The sequence below is a fragment of the Enhydra lutris genome, unplaced genomic scaffold (genome assembly GCF_002288905.1).
Source record: "Enhydra lutris kenyoni isolate GAN:26980312 unplaced genomic scaffold, ASM228890v2 scaffoldscaffold29, whole genome shotgun sequence".
NCBI classification, from domain to species: Eukaryota; Metazoa; Chordata; class Mammalia; order Carnivora; family Mustelidae; genus Enhydra; species Enhydra lutris.
In genome coordinates this window covers 16,610,138-16,626,638 of record NW_019154113.1, presented here as the reverse complement: position 1 = coordinate 16,626,638, position 16,501 = coordinate 16,610,138, and the positions used below count along the sequence as shown (strand labels likewise).

The 16,501-nt window shown below is 56.9% G+C and overlaps 1 protein-coding gene across 4 annotated transcripts; it reads left to right on the top strand.

Moving 5' to 3' along the window:
- Positions 1-443: 443 nt before the first annotated feature.
- On the top strand, positions 444-16,305 carry LOC111152598 (hyaluronan and proteoglycan link protein 3). 4 transcript variants are annotated; one of them, XM_022511111.1, is made up of 7 exons: positions 444-543; positions 4,963-5,051; positions 8,559-8,696; positions 11,023-11,391; positions 12,844-13,146; positions 13,966-14,221; positions 15,541-16,305. In XM_022511111.1, exons 3-7 carry the CDS (start codon positions 8,582-8,584, stop codon positions 15,728-15,730), a joined length of 1,233 nt encoding a protein of 410 aa, XP_022366819.1. In that variant the 5' UTR covers positions 444-543; positions 4,963-5,051; positions 8,559-8,581; the 3' UTR covers positions 15,731-16,305. The 4 variants fall into 4 exon arrangements, with proteins under 4 accessions (XP_022366819.1, XP_022366822.1, XP_022366820.1 ...); XM_022511114.1 differs by having other exon boundaries at positions 13,966-14,054; positions 15,541-15,610; XM_022511112.1 differs by lacking the exon at positions 4,963-5,051.
- The last annotated feature ends 196 nt before the right edge of the window (positions 16,306-16,501 follow it).

Below are 16,501 nucleotides of genomic sequence, written 5' to 3'. Positions count from 1 at the left end.
GGGGATCTCATGATGGCTAAACTCATGGGCAGGAGGGAGGTCACGGACCCCTTGCCTCATCTGGGCGGTAAGCACACAGAACGTTTATCCTTCCTGCTCCTGGAAGTGGGGGGCAACCATTGCCCGCCTGCTGGGGCGGAGTGCTGGAGTGCTGGAGAGTGCTGGAGAGGGGCTCCCCCTGCTTAGTCCCAGTGTTTTTGGTAAACCAGAGTGTTCTAAGGGGACCTTCCTCAATAACGCACCTCTTCCATCTCCCACTTACCCTCTCCAAGCTGTGACAGCAACTCCTGCACATTCCCTTTACGCCCCACTAGCATCTCAGAATTGGAGCCAAGTAGGCAGCAACTCCTCCCTTTGGGCCCAGCCCTTGGAAGGGAAAGGGGCGTGTGTTCCTTTAAGGGGCTGGCCCGGCGGGAACGCGGGGGTTTGTCCGCAGCCGCTTCCTCTCAGGCCGTTTGGGATCCCCCAAATCCGTCGGCTTCCTCGGACCCGGACAGCCCTGGGCTGGGAGCGCTCCAGCCGTCTAAGAGCTGCCTGGGGACAGTAAGTAGCTGGGGGGTGGCCGGGCTGCTGGGTCCCTCTGCGGGCTGTGTCCACCCCCCCACCCCCGCTTTGGGTCTCCTGCGGGCCCCCACGTCTCCCGGGGCAGGGTAGGGGAAGCACGCAGGAAGAGTGCCCTGGGCACCGCTGGGCTGTGATCGCCCCGGGGCGCGCCCCGGGCGCGAGTTCAGGGGGAGCAGCGCGGGGGCACCGGCGGACCTGCGCGGAACCCCGGAGCGCGCCACGAGGAGACACAACTCCAGCGAAACCGATGCCTCCGAGACCACTGCCCCGTCCAGCCCCTTTGCCACCGGGGCCCGCCGGATCCCTGCGCGTCTCGTGCGGTCTGGGTCCTGCAGCCTCCCGCACCGTGCGCGGCGCGCCGGGCTCTGTCCCGGCATGTGTCGGGTGCTCCGGGGTCCGCGGGAGGCCGGGGGTGGGGTGAGGGGTTAGGGACAACCCGCGGGGTCGGCAGGCGGCAGACCTGCGCCCCTTGGCCTCTGCCGCCCCCTCGGCTGTCCCAGGGATGCGCGTCGGTTTCAGGCCGCGGTTCGCGGGGGTTTCTGCCTTAGGGCAGCGAGACCAGAGATGAAGAAGGAGGGCGGCCAGTAGCGCCCTGGGTGGGAGATGGGGTCGCTCGCTGAGGCATTTAGGGCCGGTGGGCAGCCAGGAAGGAAGCAGCGCGAGCGCTTGGACCCGGCTCTGTCACCAACTCGCTGGGTGGCCCCAGCAGCCTGTGTGACCCAGCGTGGACCGTAGTGCCCAGCGCTGACCCCCCGGGGTGCCTCTGCTCTCTGCAGCAGGGGGAGGTGATTGAGAGGCGTCCTGGCCTCTTCCCCCGCGGCCCTGCGTGAGCCAGCCGGCTGGAATGCTGGTAGGAAACACCTCCGGCTTTCAGTTTCCGGGGGCCGCAGGTTTCAAAGGCGCCTGTGAAGCCTTGTCTAAACAGGGGCCACCGAAGTCTGATTCTTCCCCAGGAACCGGGGCTTGGAGAAACCTGGAGGGCAAGACTGCCCCCTGCCGTTGGAGGGGGGGGAACGCTACTCTCCGCCGCACAAATGAGGAGAGCCTGGGGGGCCCCATCTTCCTTCCCAGTTGGGCTTCCCCTTATTCTGCCGTGGGGACGGTCCCGAGGCACGTGGTGCTGGGAAAAGCAAAGGGTGGGCGGCCAGGAGACTTGAAATTTCTCTTACCGCTGCCTGTTTACCAAAGATAAAGCCTTGAATACTTCCCTCGCCTCCATGCTCTTGGCCTCAATTTCCCCAACTGTAAAGAGAAGACAATGGTGACTGCTTTCTCTCCTAGGTAGTGAAAGGGGAGAAGGATCCATCGGAATAAGGGGAGACTGCACCTTTAACGTAGTAATAACTGCTCTATTTTGTGAGTGACAGCTTTGCAGTCTTTCTCTCCCTTAATTTTCTAACCAGAGATATTTTCTGGTTAGAAGTGTTGTGACCTCCATCTGACAGACGAGGAAAGTGAAGTTCAGTGACTTGCCCTCTAATACACTGTTAGTAATTTGGGGGAACCAGAACCGAGTCCTGGTGGCCAGTCTGATTCTAGAACCCGAAATCTGCCGTTATGTTCTTCTACCAATACGTACGAGCAACGGTTTGTGGAACATCTGTTGTGTGTTGGGGCTGGACACAATTCATTGTATATAATCCTCACCACGTCCTAGAGTGAGGTTCTAGATGAGGACTCGGAAGCACAGAGAGGTTGAATAACTTGCTCAAGGTCACTCAGCAGGGTGCAGGTGTGTCTTTGCCCAGGCAAAGCTCCAGCTGACTTGGGGAGCCTCCCATGACCCCCACGGTAGCCAGGGTAAGGGAGCCCAGACTGTCCATTGTTTCCCTGAGTGGTAGTGGTTGACTTTCGCCTAACATTCAGGATGGTCGTTTGTTTTCAACTGCTGAGCTTTCCTGTTAATCTGCTCTGGAGACGGGGAAACTTCTGTTCAGAGAAGTCAGATCAGCCAGCCAGCAAGTAGCAAGTCTATCGGGACGCCTCAGGCTTTGTGTGCTGCCCTGGTGTCAGAGAGGCTGGGAGAGGACGGCCAGATTCCATTGGGTCAGAGCCCCGGGACACTGGGCTGATCTTCAGAACTCACTGTTCTTCTTGGGACCCCTCCCCGCATTCTAAGGTTGCATGACTGCTGGGTTAGCATCCAGCAAAGGGTGGTGTCGACCAGATCACACCTCTCCATTTGTGGGAAGGGTTTGTGGGTTTATTTTTTTTTTTTTTAGGAGGCTCCATGACCAACATAGGGCTCGAGCTCACGACCCGAGATCAAGAGTCACACGTTGCACTGACTGAGCCAGCTAGGCACCCCTGCGGTCGTGTTAGTAAACCAGAGAGTGGGTATCCAGACTGGAGAGGGGACCAAAGTAATGAAGGAGAACAAGGGCTCTTTTGGGGCACCTGGGTGTCTCATTCGGCTAAGCGTCTGCTCTCAGCTCAGGTCGTGATCCTGGGATCGAGCCCCGCATTAGCCCCCCTGCTGAGCATTGGGTCTGCTTGTCCTTCTCTACCCGACCCCCCACACACACCATGCACTTCCTCTAATAAATAAAATCTTAAAAAAAGCAAAAAGCAAAATTTAAGGCTGTCTTTAGCTGGAAAGGAGCCAGAAGGAGGACATGTCCTGGAGCTAAGGCAGGAAGAGAGCCAGAATGGTTCTTCTAGAATGTCAGTCAGATTTGTGGCCATCCTCCACTGGAAACCCTCCAGTGCCTTCCCTTCAGCGGGCTGTGTCTGGTCCTGTGCCTCTGCCGGGGTGGGGACATCACTTCCTGCCTCCCTCCCTCTTGCTCCGCACTGGACTTCAAGCCCTTCCAGCCAAAGGCCTTTCTTTGCACTTGCTGTTCTCTCCCCTGGAATGCTTTTCCCTAGGATTCTCAGAGCTCACACCTTCAGTTGGTCCTCTTCTCAGGGAGGCCTTCCTGACCCATCCTGTCTCCTGCAGCACCTCTCCCCTGCTCAGCCTCCTCTGTCAACTTGCCACACTTTGGCAACACGGATGTCCCATATCCTATTTGCTGCCTGCTTCCCTCCCTGGAATGGGAGCTCTGGGAACTTCTGATTTGTATCCTGTGGGCCAGAAACTGTGCCTGGCATGGGGCGGATGTGGGACAAGTACTTGCTGAGTGAATGGGGTCCCGTTCCAGCTCCTTCATCCATCTCCTGATGAAGACTGTCACCTTAGCTATGCAACCTTGCATTTCTTTTCTGAACGATTTCATTTACTAATTTTTGAAGGGGGGAGTGCGCCTGCACACGTGCGTGAGTTGGGGGAGGGGCAGAGGGAGAGAATCTCAAGCAGACTCCCCGCTGAGCGCGCAGAGCCAGACTTGGGGCTCAATCCCATGACTCCGAGATGACGACCTGAGCCAAAACCGAGGGTCAGTGGCCCAACTGACTGAGCCGCCCAGGCGCCCTGCAACTTAGCATTTCCGAACCTCCGTTTCCTTGTCTATACGTATAAGGGGGATAAAAATTCTGACACTGTGAAACCCACAGGCAATGACATCGGTGCAAATGCGCTGTCGAGCAGAAGGCGGTTCTCCTATAGGACAGATCCTTATGGGGGCTGGCTGGAGAGCTTCCAGTAGAGTCCCACCCCTGCCATCTTGGCCACCTGACCTTCGGACAGTTGCTTCATACCCTTGTGCCTCTGTTTACCTGTGGAGGAATTGGGGAGAGTAAAATTCTGGCTGACTAGGGTGGAGGGTCGTTCTTGGCAGGGTCAAGAGAGCTGCTGGCCATGGAAGCCCTTTAAAACCAAGGGAGTGTGGGGGGTGGGGTTTTGGAGGCACAGAAGGGGTGCCTAGGAGCTCGCTGGAGGCTCCAGAAGGTGCTACAGTCTTTCCTGCCTCAGTGCATGTTTCTGAATGATGAAGGACCTCATCCGCAACTGGGGAGAACGAGGGGGGACTGAGGTCAGAGTGTCATGGAGCGGCGTTGGTCCAGGGTGATCTTTCTCAACATGCTGACATAATGGACCACTAAAACAGCATTTCTCACAAGCAAAGAGCAAACCTAAGCAAGCTATGGATTCCTTAAGACAAATGCTGACACTCCTGCAGAAAAGCACGCATACGAAGGTCACTCCCCAGGCTCTTTGCTGTTCTGTGTTCAAAACTCAGGAACCAAACAGACTTGGATAATGCAGTATCCCTTCCTACCCCACTGTCCTGCCTCTCAAGATCCAAACTCACACCATCTCAACTCAAGGATCCCGGGGTGCGGGAGGGGTGCCTGTATGGCAGCTTCATGCAAATTTTTCTGAGAAGTGTAGGAATCCCTTGGTGAAGTTGCAAAGCCATTTCCCTTGAGTTAAAAAAAAAAAATGATTAAAGAAGATGGCTCCATCCTGGCTCAGATTCTTAATTTTGGCAAATCTGGTTTCTCCTGGAATCCAAGGTCCCTGAAAACCTACATCTCAGAGGAGGAAGCCCTTGACCGGGAGGTGAAGGCTGCAAAGGCTGATTGAAGGGGCGCTGGGTGCCAAGGTCAGTGGAGAGAATTCACGGTGCCGATGTTCTTTATTAGGACTCTATTAGGTTTTGTCAATGTCTGGTTACAAAGCTGCATATGTTTTGAGTAATCTGTCCCAGGCTTATTTGCCCCCCTCACCTTGTTATTATTTAATTGCAAAAATCTGTTTTTTCAGGCACATCTGTATCACTTTGTGGCAGAAACACCTGCATTTGCTTGTCCCAGGGAAGCCCATTCTCACTGGAGGGCGTCTGGGCCTGATGAGCTGCTGTGAGAAGGAGGCTGGGGACATGGCAGGCGGGGACCCAACCGGCCCCTTCCCTGGCACAGGCTGCGAGTGTCCAGGGACACGGCAGGGCCTGTCACCTCCAGCTCAGTACCAACAGCCTCTCGGTCCTGGTTCCAGATGTGGGACCTTAAGGAAGGGAAAGGAAACTTCCCTAGGAGGGCCTGCTGTGTGTGCTCTGCACACGTCACCTCTCGGAATTTGACATGGTCATCCTGGACTTTGGAGCTGGTTGTGGGTTCAGATCCCAACTCTGCCGTGTCCTCGCTGGGTGACCTTGGGCCGATGAGTTAATCTCTCTGTGCCCTTGGTCTTCCCAGAGGTACAGTGAGATACTGGAAGGTTCCACCTCCAGGGCTTGTGGTCAGGAGTAAATGAGATAGTAAGTGCTCATTAAACTCAGTTGTCAGTATTTTTAGGCCGACGAGAGCGGTCCAAGTGAGGCTCAGCTGGGTTTACAAAGAGACTCAAAATGGGGGACTTCAATATGCTGGGACTTTGTTTCTCTCATGACACTGTGCACTGGGGGCAGTCCAGGGCTGCTGGACCTGGCTTTGCTGTTCAACCCATGATTTACATTTCTGAAACTAAAGTGGGACCTCTGGTCGCCAGCAGGTGGAGGGAAAAAATTGCCAGGGAACGGGATCCTTGTTTTAATCCAAGAGCTGTGTGTGGCATGTGTTACTTCGCTCACTGCCGTTAACCAGCACGGAATCCCACAGCCCCTCTTCGCTGCAGAGGGAGGCTGAAATCACAGCTTCGTGCTGGCCGGTCATGCGCTTCTCTAGAACTAGCTTACTGTAGAGAGAAGTTGAGCACGTGGGTGAGACATAGCTCATGGTGAGTTTTAGGAGGTTCATTTCACACACGAGGAAACCTGCCTAGAATCACGCAGCGTGTAAGGAGTGAAGATGGGGTTTGAACCCAGATCCTCCCATCCCCGGACTTCTGTACTAGGTTGTGGATTGTGCTGCCTGGTGGGGCTGCTCTGTGTCACCTGGGGGCTTCTCTTTGCCAAGAAGCGAGAGCTCAGAAGGGCCTTGTCCTACAGCCGTGCTTGGCACGGAGGGGGCTTTGGGGCTCAGATCTCCCCCAAGAGGCCTAGAAGAGTAGCAGATTCTACGTGTCAGCTTTCCCCGAATCTGCTTTTTCTCCAGCAAGGGCTCCTCACTGTCCTGGAAGCAAGAAGGTTCCCTGCTCAATTCCACCACCCTTCCTTGCAGATTCCATGCTTTCCTCGTTTTCTTTTTAAAGATTTTACTTAGAGAGACAGTACGAGCTGGGGCAGAGGAGGGTGGGAGTGGGGAGAGAGAGACGGACAAAGCAGACCCCCCTGTGGGGCTCCATCCCAGGACCCCAAGACCATGACCCAAGCCAAAGACAGACGCTTAAGTGACTGAGCCACCCAGGTGCCCCATTTCTTATTCTTTTCTTTCCCCCTCCCTTCTCCCCCACCTCCCCACTCTGGTCTCTTTTTGCTGTTCTCCCGAATTCTGGTCTCCATACAATAGGCATTCACGGGCCGCAGCCTTGCAATCATAGCAAAGGGGCAGTTCTCATGTTCTGCTTTGTCCATTTAAATTATACCCTAAGCCTGTTTCCACATTGCCGCATGATAATCATGGTCGTACTTCCAGATGCCCACTGCACCCTGGCCTTGCCGCCCCACTGTCCGCCTTCAGCACAGGCCCTGGAGGGGTGCTTCTGACCTTGTGGCTCCTCTGCTTATGGCCGTCCCTGGCACCATAGGACCTCTGGGACCAAGGCGGGAGGGAAAAGCCTGGTCTGGAGACAGAAGGGCATCTAGATGCTGGGCCCGCTGACCCCTCTCACCACCTCTGCCCTGGATCAGCTAGGGTTTTGGCTGGAAGCAGAATTCACCCCGGTGGTTCCAATAAAAAAAGCTTTAATGAGGAAGAACCGGTTGACTTCTAGAGAAGGGGGTGGGGGGCAACCCACGAGGGAGTGGAAGACACAGACACAAGCAAGTTCCCTGCCCCCAGGCCTGGGAGGGGCTGCGGGAAGGGGAGGAAACGTGTTACACACCCCAGGAGAGCAAGTGCTGGGGAGAGGAGCCCACTGCAGGGCTGTGGTCACAAGGCAGCTTCTCCTTCCTCCTGTCCCTCTGCTGTGGCTGCCTCCTGTTGGCCAAATCCTACTGGAAGCCAGAGGCCAGGACCCCGGAGAAGCTTCACAGGGACCAGTGCGGGCAGAGGAAAGCACAAATGGAGAACTTAGAGCACATTCCCAGCCCCCCACGGGTTCTCTCTGGCCTCTGGGCCTTTGCATTTGCTGGGCCCCTGCTGGGCACATCCCAGCGTCCTTTCCACCTAGCTAACTCCTATGTCTTCAGTCTCTTTTCCTGCTCCTTTTCTCTACCTCACCTCTGCATTCCCCACACAGCATCCAGACTCCTGCCTGTGACTCTACCCCGTCTAGGCACTAAGTTCCTCCAAGGCTACCAGTCTTCTAAATCAAGGGCTCAACAAATGGCAGCGAGGGGGGCGGGGAAAATGAGGGGGAGGTGAGGGAGGCACTATTAGCCTTGGGTGCAAAATACACCTGGCGAGGAGGATCGGTGTGCACCAAAAATCCTTGGTCATCAAGATCTAATATTTAATGCAATATTTAAAAAACAACCCAACAAACAAACTACAGCCCAAGGCCTAGTTGCCTATTTTATTTGCGTGTCCACGGAAACTGGGATGGCCCCCAGAAGTGCTCTAAGTGTGGTGTTGGCTTTTTTTTTTTTTTTTTTTTTGATCTTGACTCAGTATAAGAAATCTGTGGGGTCCCCGTCAACCCCCAGCAGCGGCTCAGGACCGAGACAAAAGCTGGACAGTGCAGGACTCCCCTCACTAAACATGAATTCACCTGAGATTTTCAGTCTAGTCTGGGCTCTTCGGTGCTCACAACTTTCTGATCCAATCGTGCTGTCTGAAAACTATGGATCCTGTCCCATCATCCTGTGTAATTTTCTCCGTGGACTCCATGCTTCCTCCTCACTCCTCCCTAGGCTTTGCTGGCTTGCTTCTGGCCCATCTGGCCTGGGGGGTGCCGTCCCCTGAGGGCCGGGACCTGGGCTCGCTCCCCTCTGTCTTCTCGGCTCTGAGGACAGGGTGTGATGATCCGTAATTACCAGCTGAGTGAGTGAATAAGTGGGTGCTGTGACCTGGGGGTCTCCGGACCCCAGCAGCAGGCTTCTCTCATTGGCTTGTTTCTCTTCTCTTCCCAGCCTGCCCCGGACACCCTGGCGCCATGGGCCCACTGCTCCTGGTCCTGCTGTACCCGCTGTCCTGCGTCTCCGGGCTGCCTTTCTACAATGGCTTCTACTACTCCAACAATCCCAGCTCCTGGAACAGCCACGGCGAAGGTGGGCGGCCTCCTGGCTCTGGCTCTATGCCTCGCCCGGGTGACTGGGACCTCTCCGGGCTTCTGCTGGGATAAGGAGGCTCCAGTCCGGGACAGGGGACAGGGCGTGGAGCCTGCTGCCCCTTCCCCTCTGGGTCCTGAAGCAGACCAGGAGCATTTCTAAGACGAGGCCAGGGACGGTCCAGTTACTCTGTTTGCTAGTCCCTCGGGCTTGGAGCGCGTCGGAGCCGAGTGCACTTAAAGACAATCATCTGTGCGCTTCTGGACGCTCCCGAAGTCCTGCTGGTTTTCCGAGATCCAACTTAAGTGGATCTCCCCCGTTGTCCCCAGGGGAAGAGGGGGTTTGAGATTAGAGAGATGTGAGTCTGAATCTTAATTTTGCCACTTTGTACCTAAACAGCTTTGGGCAGGTGACTTTTTTTAGGCGGTAGGCGGGGGAGAGGCAGAGGGAGAGAGAATCATCAGCAGGCTCCATGCTCAGCACAGAGCCCGACGCGGGGTTTGATCTCACTACCCTGAGATCACGACCTGAGCCAAAATCAAGAGTCGGATGCTCGACAGACTGAGCCCCCCAGGTGCCTCTGGGCAGGTGACTTTTTAGTTAGCAGCTGTGTACCTACTATGCGCCAGGCACGCTTCTCGGTGCCATCTGTATGCTGCCTCATGCAAATCCTCAAAAAACCCTGGCATAGTGGCAAGGTTGACAACCAGCACCATGAGGGCACCCGTCACCCCACGCTGATGGGCAGCCCCGAAAGCAGATATTGTGGATTATTTCATTTCCTAGATGAGGAAACCGAAGCTCACAGGGTTGAGCCAGCCTCCCAGGGCACACGGATCCTAAGAACCCGCCCTGAGATTTGTCTGTGGCAGACTGGGGACCCAGCCCCCCGGTCGTGCCATGAGCCTCTCTCAGGCTCTCGGGGAACACGTGCTCCTCACCTCTCCCTGTGCCCTGTGGCCGCTGATGGACCCGAACTTGTGTCTGTGTCGCTCCAATCTAAGTCTCCGGGGTCACATCTCCCTCGGCCCCCTTCTAAGAAGACACGTGTGACTGCAATCTGTAATCCAGGCTCCTCTCTTTCCCGTAGAAGGCAGCTCCCATGGGTGCCAGGAATTAGGACCCGGCTCTCACGGGTTTGGGCTCTCACTATTTGGCCTTCCACCCTCCTCGTCCCCCAGAGTTTGTGAGACAATCGCAACTTTACTGAGATTCAAGGAAACTTAAAAACTTAAACTTTCTACCCATCCTGTCACCGCTTTCCCTTCAGTCCCTGAATATGTGCACACAAAATCACCAATAATCCCCCCCACCGGGGGGCACCATTGCTAACATGTCCCGTGGGTCCCTCCCGCCTTTGAGAGACGATCGAGAAAATTCTTTTTCTCCTCCTGCTCTACATGTGGGCTTGGGAATCTCCCTGCCACTTCATAGAATACAGTGTTTTTCCAGGGTCAAGGAGTGTCTGCTCTGTGTTTATTCGTACCCAGGAGGCCTGCTGGTACATATGTATAGGATTAGATGTATATCGTCTCCACCAGAAGTCCCGACCTCCTCTCACCTGCACTTCTAGGCGTTTGGGGAGCATCAGGGAGAACAGTTGGACAGAAAGTGAAGGGCAGGCTGTGCTCTCCCGTGGCCACCGTGGTGGCTCTCTTAGGGAGAGCTGCGTCCTCGCCAGCCGCCTGAGAAGGAGGTGCTCTGGTGCCTGCTACATCAGGTAGCTTCTTAGGCACAACAAACTGAACAGTTTAAGGCAACAGTCATTTTTAGTGGTTTTTTTGTTTTGTTTTGTTTTTTTCTTTTTTTGGTTGTTGTTTTGGCTCGTGATTCCAAGGGTCAGCATTCTGGGCTGGCGTCCACATCCTCGGTCCCGGCTGTGCTCACTCCGTTGACTGTGCCTGCAGTCGGTAGGACAGGTCAGCTGGGAGCTGGTTGGCCTAGGATGGCCCCAGCTGTGAGGGCTTGTCTCTGCTCCCCGTGGGCTCTCCCTCTCCAGCAGGTGCACCCAGGTTCATTGTCGTGGGGATTGGCAAGGTTCCGGGGAAGAGTGGACCCAGGCTGAGAGCAGGCACAGGGAAATAGTCACTTCCGTTGCGTTCATGTGGTCAGAGCAAGTGGCACGGCCAGCAGGGATTTAAGGGGGAGGGGAAATGATGTCCCCTCCTGATAGAAGACGCAAAGCCGCAGTGCAGAGTGCGTGGAACGGGGAGGAGCGGAGCATTACGGCCATTCCTGCAAGGTGTGACTCCCGAGGCTCGGGCGGTCCTCGCAGGGGCACGGGTGGGCTGGAGCAGGCCCCATTGGCACCCCATCTCTCTCCCAGGCATCTTCAATGGGGTGAAGCTGGTGGTAGAGACGCCCGAGGAGACCCTGTTCTCCCACCCAGGGGCCAACGTGACCCTGCCCTGCCGCTACCACTACGAGCCAGCCCCGCTGTCCCCGAGGCCCGTGCGCATCAAATGGTGGAAGTTGTCGGAGAACGGAGCCCCCGAGCTGGATGTGCTTGTGGCCATCGGGCTGAGGCGCCGCACCTTCGGGGACTACCGAGGCCGGGTGCGCCTGCGGGAGGATGGGGAGCGAGAAGCGTCACTGCAGATCCAGGACGTGCGGCTGGAGGACTCCGGGCGCTACCGCTGTGAGGTCATCGACGGGCTGGAGGACGAGAGTGGCCTGGTGGAGCTGGAGCTGCGGGGTGAGGCCCCCATGGGTGGGCAGGGGGGTCGTGGGGGCCCGGGCCATGGGGAGAGGGCCCCGAGAAACTGTCTAGAACTCTTGCCTTAGACAGCCATACAGTCCTCAAAACCACCCCACGGGGAAGCTACTGCTGTCATTGCTCCCATTTTACAGATGAGGAAACAGAGGCACAGGGAGGCCAGGTAACTTCCCTAAGATCATACTGCCCACAAAAGGGAGCGTAGGAGTTTGACCCCCAGGCAGTCAGGCTTCAGAACCCACCACTCCCCTGGCTCACACCTTACTCAGAGGGCAACAGGAGCTGAGGCTCCGGTGGGGGGTTGTAAGTGGCACAAACCAAGGAGGACACCCCGTGTGAGTGGCAGGAGTGGTGGGCACTGGGGCCACACGGCTGAGCTCTCGTCCTGTCCCAGAGGAGTGTCCTCCCTACTCAGGCCCAGAAGCAGACCCCACACAGCCAGGCTTTCTGACTTGACGAGAGAAGAATATACTTTTATGCGAAATCTCTGTATTTTTCTGTAAAATCTTCTAATGAAAAAAAAAGCAAGAGTCACAACTCTGTTTTGTGCAAACCATCCAGAGCTCGCACACCAGACCTTGTGTGTGGGCTCCCCAGGGGCAATCTCTAGGGACAGTTACCCTCTCTGTCCCTAGGACGGGCTGTGTGTCCCCATACCTCTCCTACCTGTGAGGGAGGCAGCTGGGAGGCATAGAGGACCATGTTCTGGCTCCACACCCGGCCCGCCCCAGCTGTGGCACCCTGGGTAGCCGCCCCATCTCCTCGGAGCTCTGTCCCCTCCTGTGTGAAACGAGGGCCTCCTCCGCCTCCTTGAGAGGAGATGAGGATAAAAGGCAAGTCAGGGACCTTTCCCATCAGCATCCCAGTCTAGTCCAGACAGCGGCTAGCGGGGTCAGATTCCGCACCCCTGATGTTGGGTATGACAAGGAGGGGAGGTCTGTGTGGTCAGGGGAGAGTCCCCTGCCAGCTCCCAACCTGCTCACTGTGTCTTCATGTGATGGAAGGGGTGTGCGACCTCTGTGGGGTCTCATAGAGGAACACTGGTCTCATTCACAAGAGCTCTCCCCTCATGGCCTCAGTCCCTCCTAGGCCCCGCCTCCAGAGACCATCCCATTAGGCCTTGGGATTTCCACAGAAAATAGGGGGACACACCGAGACCACGGCACTGGGGCTCTTGCAGCTGCTCTGCAAATTCGGGGGTATGTCCATTCTATAGGTGGGGACATTAATTGGCTGAGTCCTTTGTGACCTTCATGAGCTAGTCTGTGTTTCCTGAGTACCGCTGTGTAGCGGCCCAGTCCTAGGAGGGCGGCGGGAAGCAGACGTAGACTCTGCTTCGGACCCGGACGTGGAGTGGGGATGCAGGAACTGGAGTCTCCAGCCCGCCGGGCCCCTGCGCACCCCTCAGGCCTCTCTTTCCTCCCTCCCCAGGCGTGGTCTTTCCCTACCAGCACCCCCGAGGGCGCTACCAGCTCAACTTCCATGAGGCCCAGCGGGCGTGTGAGGAGCAGGACGCGGTGGTGGCCTCCTTCGAGCAGTTGTTCCGGGCCTGGGAGGAGGGCCTGGACTGGTGCAATGCGGGCTGGCTGCAGGACGCCTCGGTGCAGTACCCTGTCATGCGAGCCCGGCAGCCCTGCGGCGGCCTGGGCCTGGCCCCCGGCGTGCGCAGTTACGGCCCGCGTCACCACCGCCGGCACCGCTATGACGCGTTCTGCTTTGCTCCTGCCCTCAGGGGTGAGTGCGTGGGGCCGGGGTGGGGGTGGGAGGGCAGCCTCTGGGGATGCTTGGGAGCCCTCTGCCCGCACTGCCAGCACCTTACCTGGAGGTCTGGAGTCCTGCGGGGCTGGAAGCCACGTTTGGCTGCGTTTGAGGGCTTTGCCGCTGCTTCAAGCCCATCACAGGTTTACTTGGTCATCGGACCTTTTTTGAGGGCCTCCTGCATGCTGGGGCCACACTAGGGTCTGGGTATCCCAGACAAACAGAGCATGGTCTGTCCTCATGTTGATTTCACGGGAAAATCAACAAATAAAAAAGGAAATTGGTTTGTTGTCACATCCCAAGCATTCAGAGAAGTGTCCGGCACATAGGTCCCCAGTAAACGATTTTTTTTTAAGATTTTATTTTTAAGTCATCTCTGCACCCAACATGGGGCTCGAACCCACAATCCCAAGATCAAGAGTCACACGCTCCACCCACCGAGCCAGGCAGGTGCCCCGGGGACTCAGTAAATGATTGGGTGAGCGAGAGACTCTGATTGGAGCAACTAGGGGTGGCGTCCGCTCAGGGTGCAATTAGGGAAGGGAGAGGTAGAGTACAGACATGGTGGGAGGGACCCTGGCGCTCTGGCAGGTGGGATGGAACCCTCAAGGAGGCGGTCAGAATTCGGAAGGTACCTCCCCAAAGGACACACGGCCAGTGCCCACAGCCTCGTGGTTCCCTGGGTTCATCATTGTCAGGTCTGAGGAGGTCAGACGGGCGGGTGTTTCTGCGGGCCCCACTGTCCTCTCAGGCTGCCCCCCTACCGCCCAGCCCTCACGCCCCACTTTCCCACAGGGCAGGTGTACTACCTGGAGCTCCCTGAGAAGCTGACCCTGGCAGAGGCAAAGGAGGCGTGCCGGGAAGACGGCGCCTGCATTGCCAAGGTGGGCCAGCTCTTTGCCGCCTGGAAGTTCCGCGGCCTGGACCGCTGTGATGCTGGCTGGCTGGCGGATGGCAGTGCCCGCTACCCCGTGGTTCACCCGCGTCCCAACTGTGGGCCCCTGGAGCCCGGCGTCCGAAGCTTTGGCTTCCCGGACCCGCAGAGCCGCGGGTACGGCGTGTATTGCTACCGTCGGCGCTAGTCCCTGGAGGGGTTGCCCTGCTCTGCCCCCTCCCGTCTCACGCTGTATTTATTGAGTGGGTGATTTTCTCTCGGGGGTTGGGGCAATTTTTGTATTGTTTTTATACTTCGCAAGTTAAATTTTTTTTAATTACTTTTTTTTTTTTTTTTTTTTTTGTAAATCCAACATTGCAAATCCTCCCTTTGTTCTGGTGGATACCCCAACGCTCCCCGCTTCTGGGAAGCCCTCTGCCCCTCTCCTCCAGGCCGGTGGAGGTTCGTGGGCTCACAAGGGCGTCACTGAGCGCTGCCCTGAGCGTACGATGACACGTGGTGGCTGCAGCGCCCCCCGCACCTCAGCCTGGGGGAGGGCAAGGGTGTCCAGGGGGCCCTGGAGCTGGGCATTGTGGTCTCCTGCCTCTTCCTCCCCCTCTGCAGAGCTGCTGGCCCAAGTCAGCATGGCTGAGGAGCTAGCACTGGAAGCAGGTCCCCAGGCTTCTACGTGAAGTCCCAGGAAAGGGAGAAATTTCTCTGTCCAAAAAGTCTATATTTTGTTCTCCTTTCCCCCTGCTCAGGGAGTGGTCCTCAGGGGCGTGCGCTCTCTTTGGACAGTAAATGGTGCTGTGACCCCTGTCCCTGTGTCCAGCTCTCTGCCTCATTCAGTCCTGGTGTGCACCCAGCTCCTTTTCCAGGGAGAGTGGGGGGCAGCACTGTTTCGGGGAGCTCTGTGGGCTGCACCTTCCGGCCTCGTGGCTCTGGTTTGCCTGCCCTGTGGCTCCGTGCCCTGGGCGCTGGCCCAGCTGTTGGAGCTCCAGCCTGCTTTTCCACCGTCTCCACTCCCGGGCTGCATGTCAGTGGGGGCCCGGAAGAGAAGGATGCGCTTCTCAGGACACAGGGGAGGCTGTGCTCCCCACCACCCGCCCCAATAGGATCTTGGAGACCAGTCCTCTCTGTGTCTCACCGTCTTCCCCCGGCCCCCACCCCAGCTTCAGGAAAGCAGGCCTGCCTCTGCCCAGGCACCCGTCTGCCACTCTCACTAGGTTATGGAGTCTGTTCCGCATGTGGGCCCGTGCTTCTCAAAGCATGGCCAGGCAGCACCCCTGGGGAATTATTAGAAATGCCAGTTTCTGGACCCCACCCCAGACCGGCCTCGGGAGAAACTCTGTGTTATCACAGACGCTCTTGATTCTGATCCAGGTTTGAAAACCACAGATGTTGTTGTACTCCCAACTGATCATCTAATCACTTACACAATTACTGAACCCCTTCTATGTGACCATCATTTACTTCTGTCCACTCGTTGTTTCCAGACTCATGGGTAATCTGGACACGTGTGTACGTTCACCTACAAATACTCGACCACACGAACACACGCCCGAGAAGATACCAGCAAACTCACAGCAGCACGCACTAACCAGCGCCCGGACTCCTTCCCAAACACCGACGCAGGGGCCCACTGAGCAACTGAGCCAAGCAGGGGGCCCCCATCTGGCCTCCTAAGGAGCAGGCTCGTGGGGGGACCGTCCCCTGCCTCCACTCAAGGTCTCCTGAGGGAATCCATAAGCCATTGTAATCGATTTTGTTGATATCCTATAGCCTCCGTGAGGGCAGGACGCCCAGACCTTTTGGCTAGTGGCCAGCCAACGAGCTAAGCACAGATACGTGCAGGCAAGATGCCCTGTTCCCAGGCTGTCTGCGGCTGCTTCTGCTCCCTCTTCTCAATCCTGATGGGCCTCTGCTCGTGACTCGCTTTACCAAGCATCTCCTAGGGGAGCAGTGTGCGATCAAAGAACCAAACTATGCAAAGTAACCAGATGTCCCATTTGGGTGGGCGTTTGACAGTACATGCGTGTGCACGCACACCCACACCCACACCCACACACACGGCCCATCAAAGGCACAGGTGCCCTCACAGTAACAGAGTGCAACAGGTGTGACTGTTCCAGGCTTCGTGAACAGACAACAGTCACCCAATTTGGGATCTTTTGCTGGAAACACGTCCCAACTGCCCCCATTCCTAAGGGCCCCTTCGGTCGACCTCTGACCCTGGTTGCCTTCTCTTGAAATTTAAAAAAAGGGAAAAGAGAAGAAAGAGATCTCTTCCAATGTCTTTATTATTATATTTATCATAATCTTTAGTTTTCAAAAATATAAATAGGTGCACGGAACTCTGGTGCCTGCACCGTCCCGGGGCGGGGGGGGGGGGGGGGGGGGGGGGGGGGGGGGGGGGGGGGGGGGGGGCGGCGCTCCCGCTGGGAAGGAAGTGCCCTC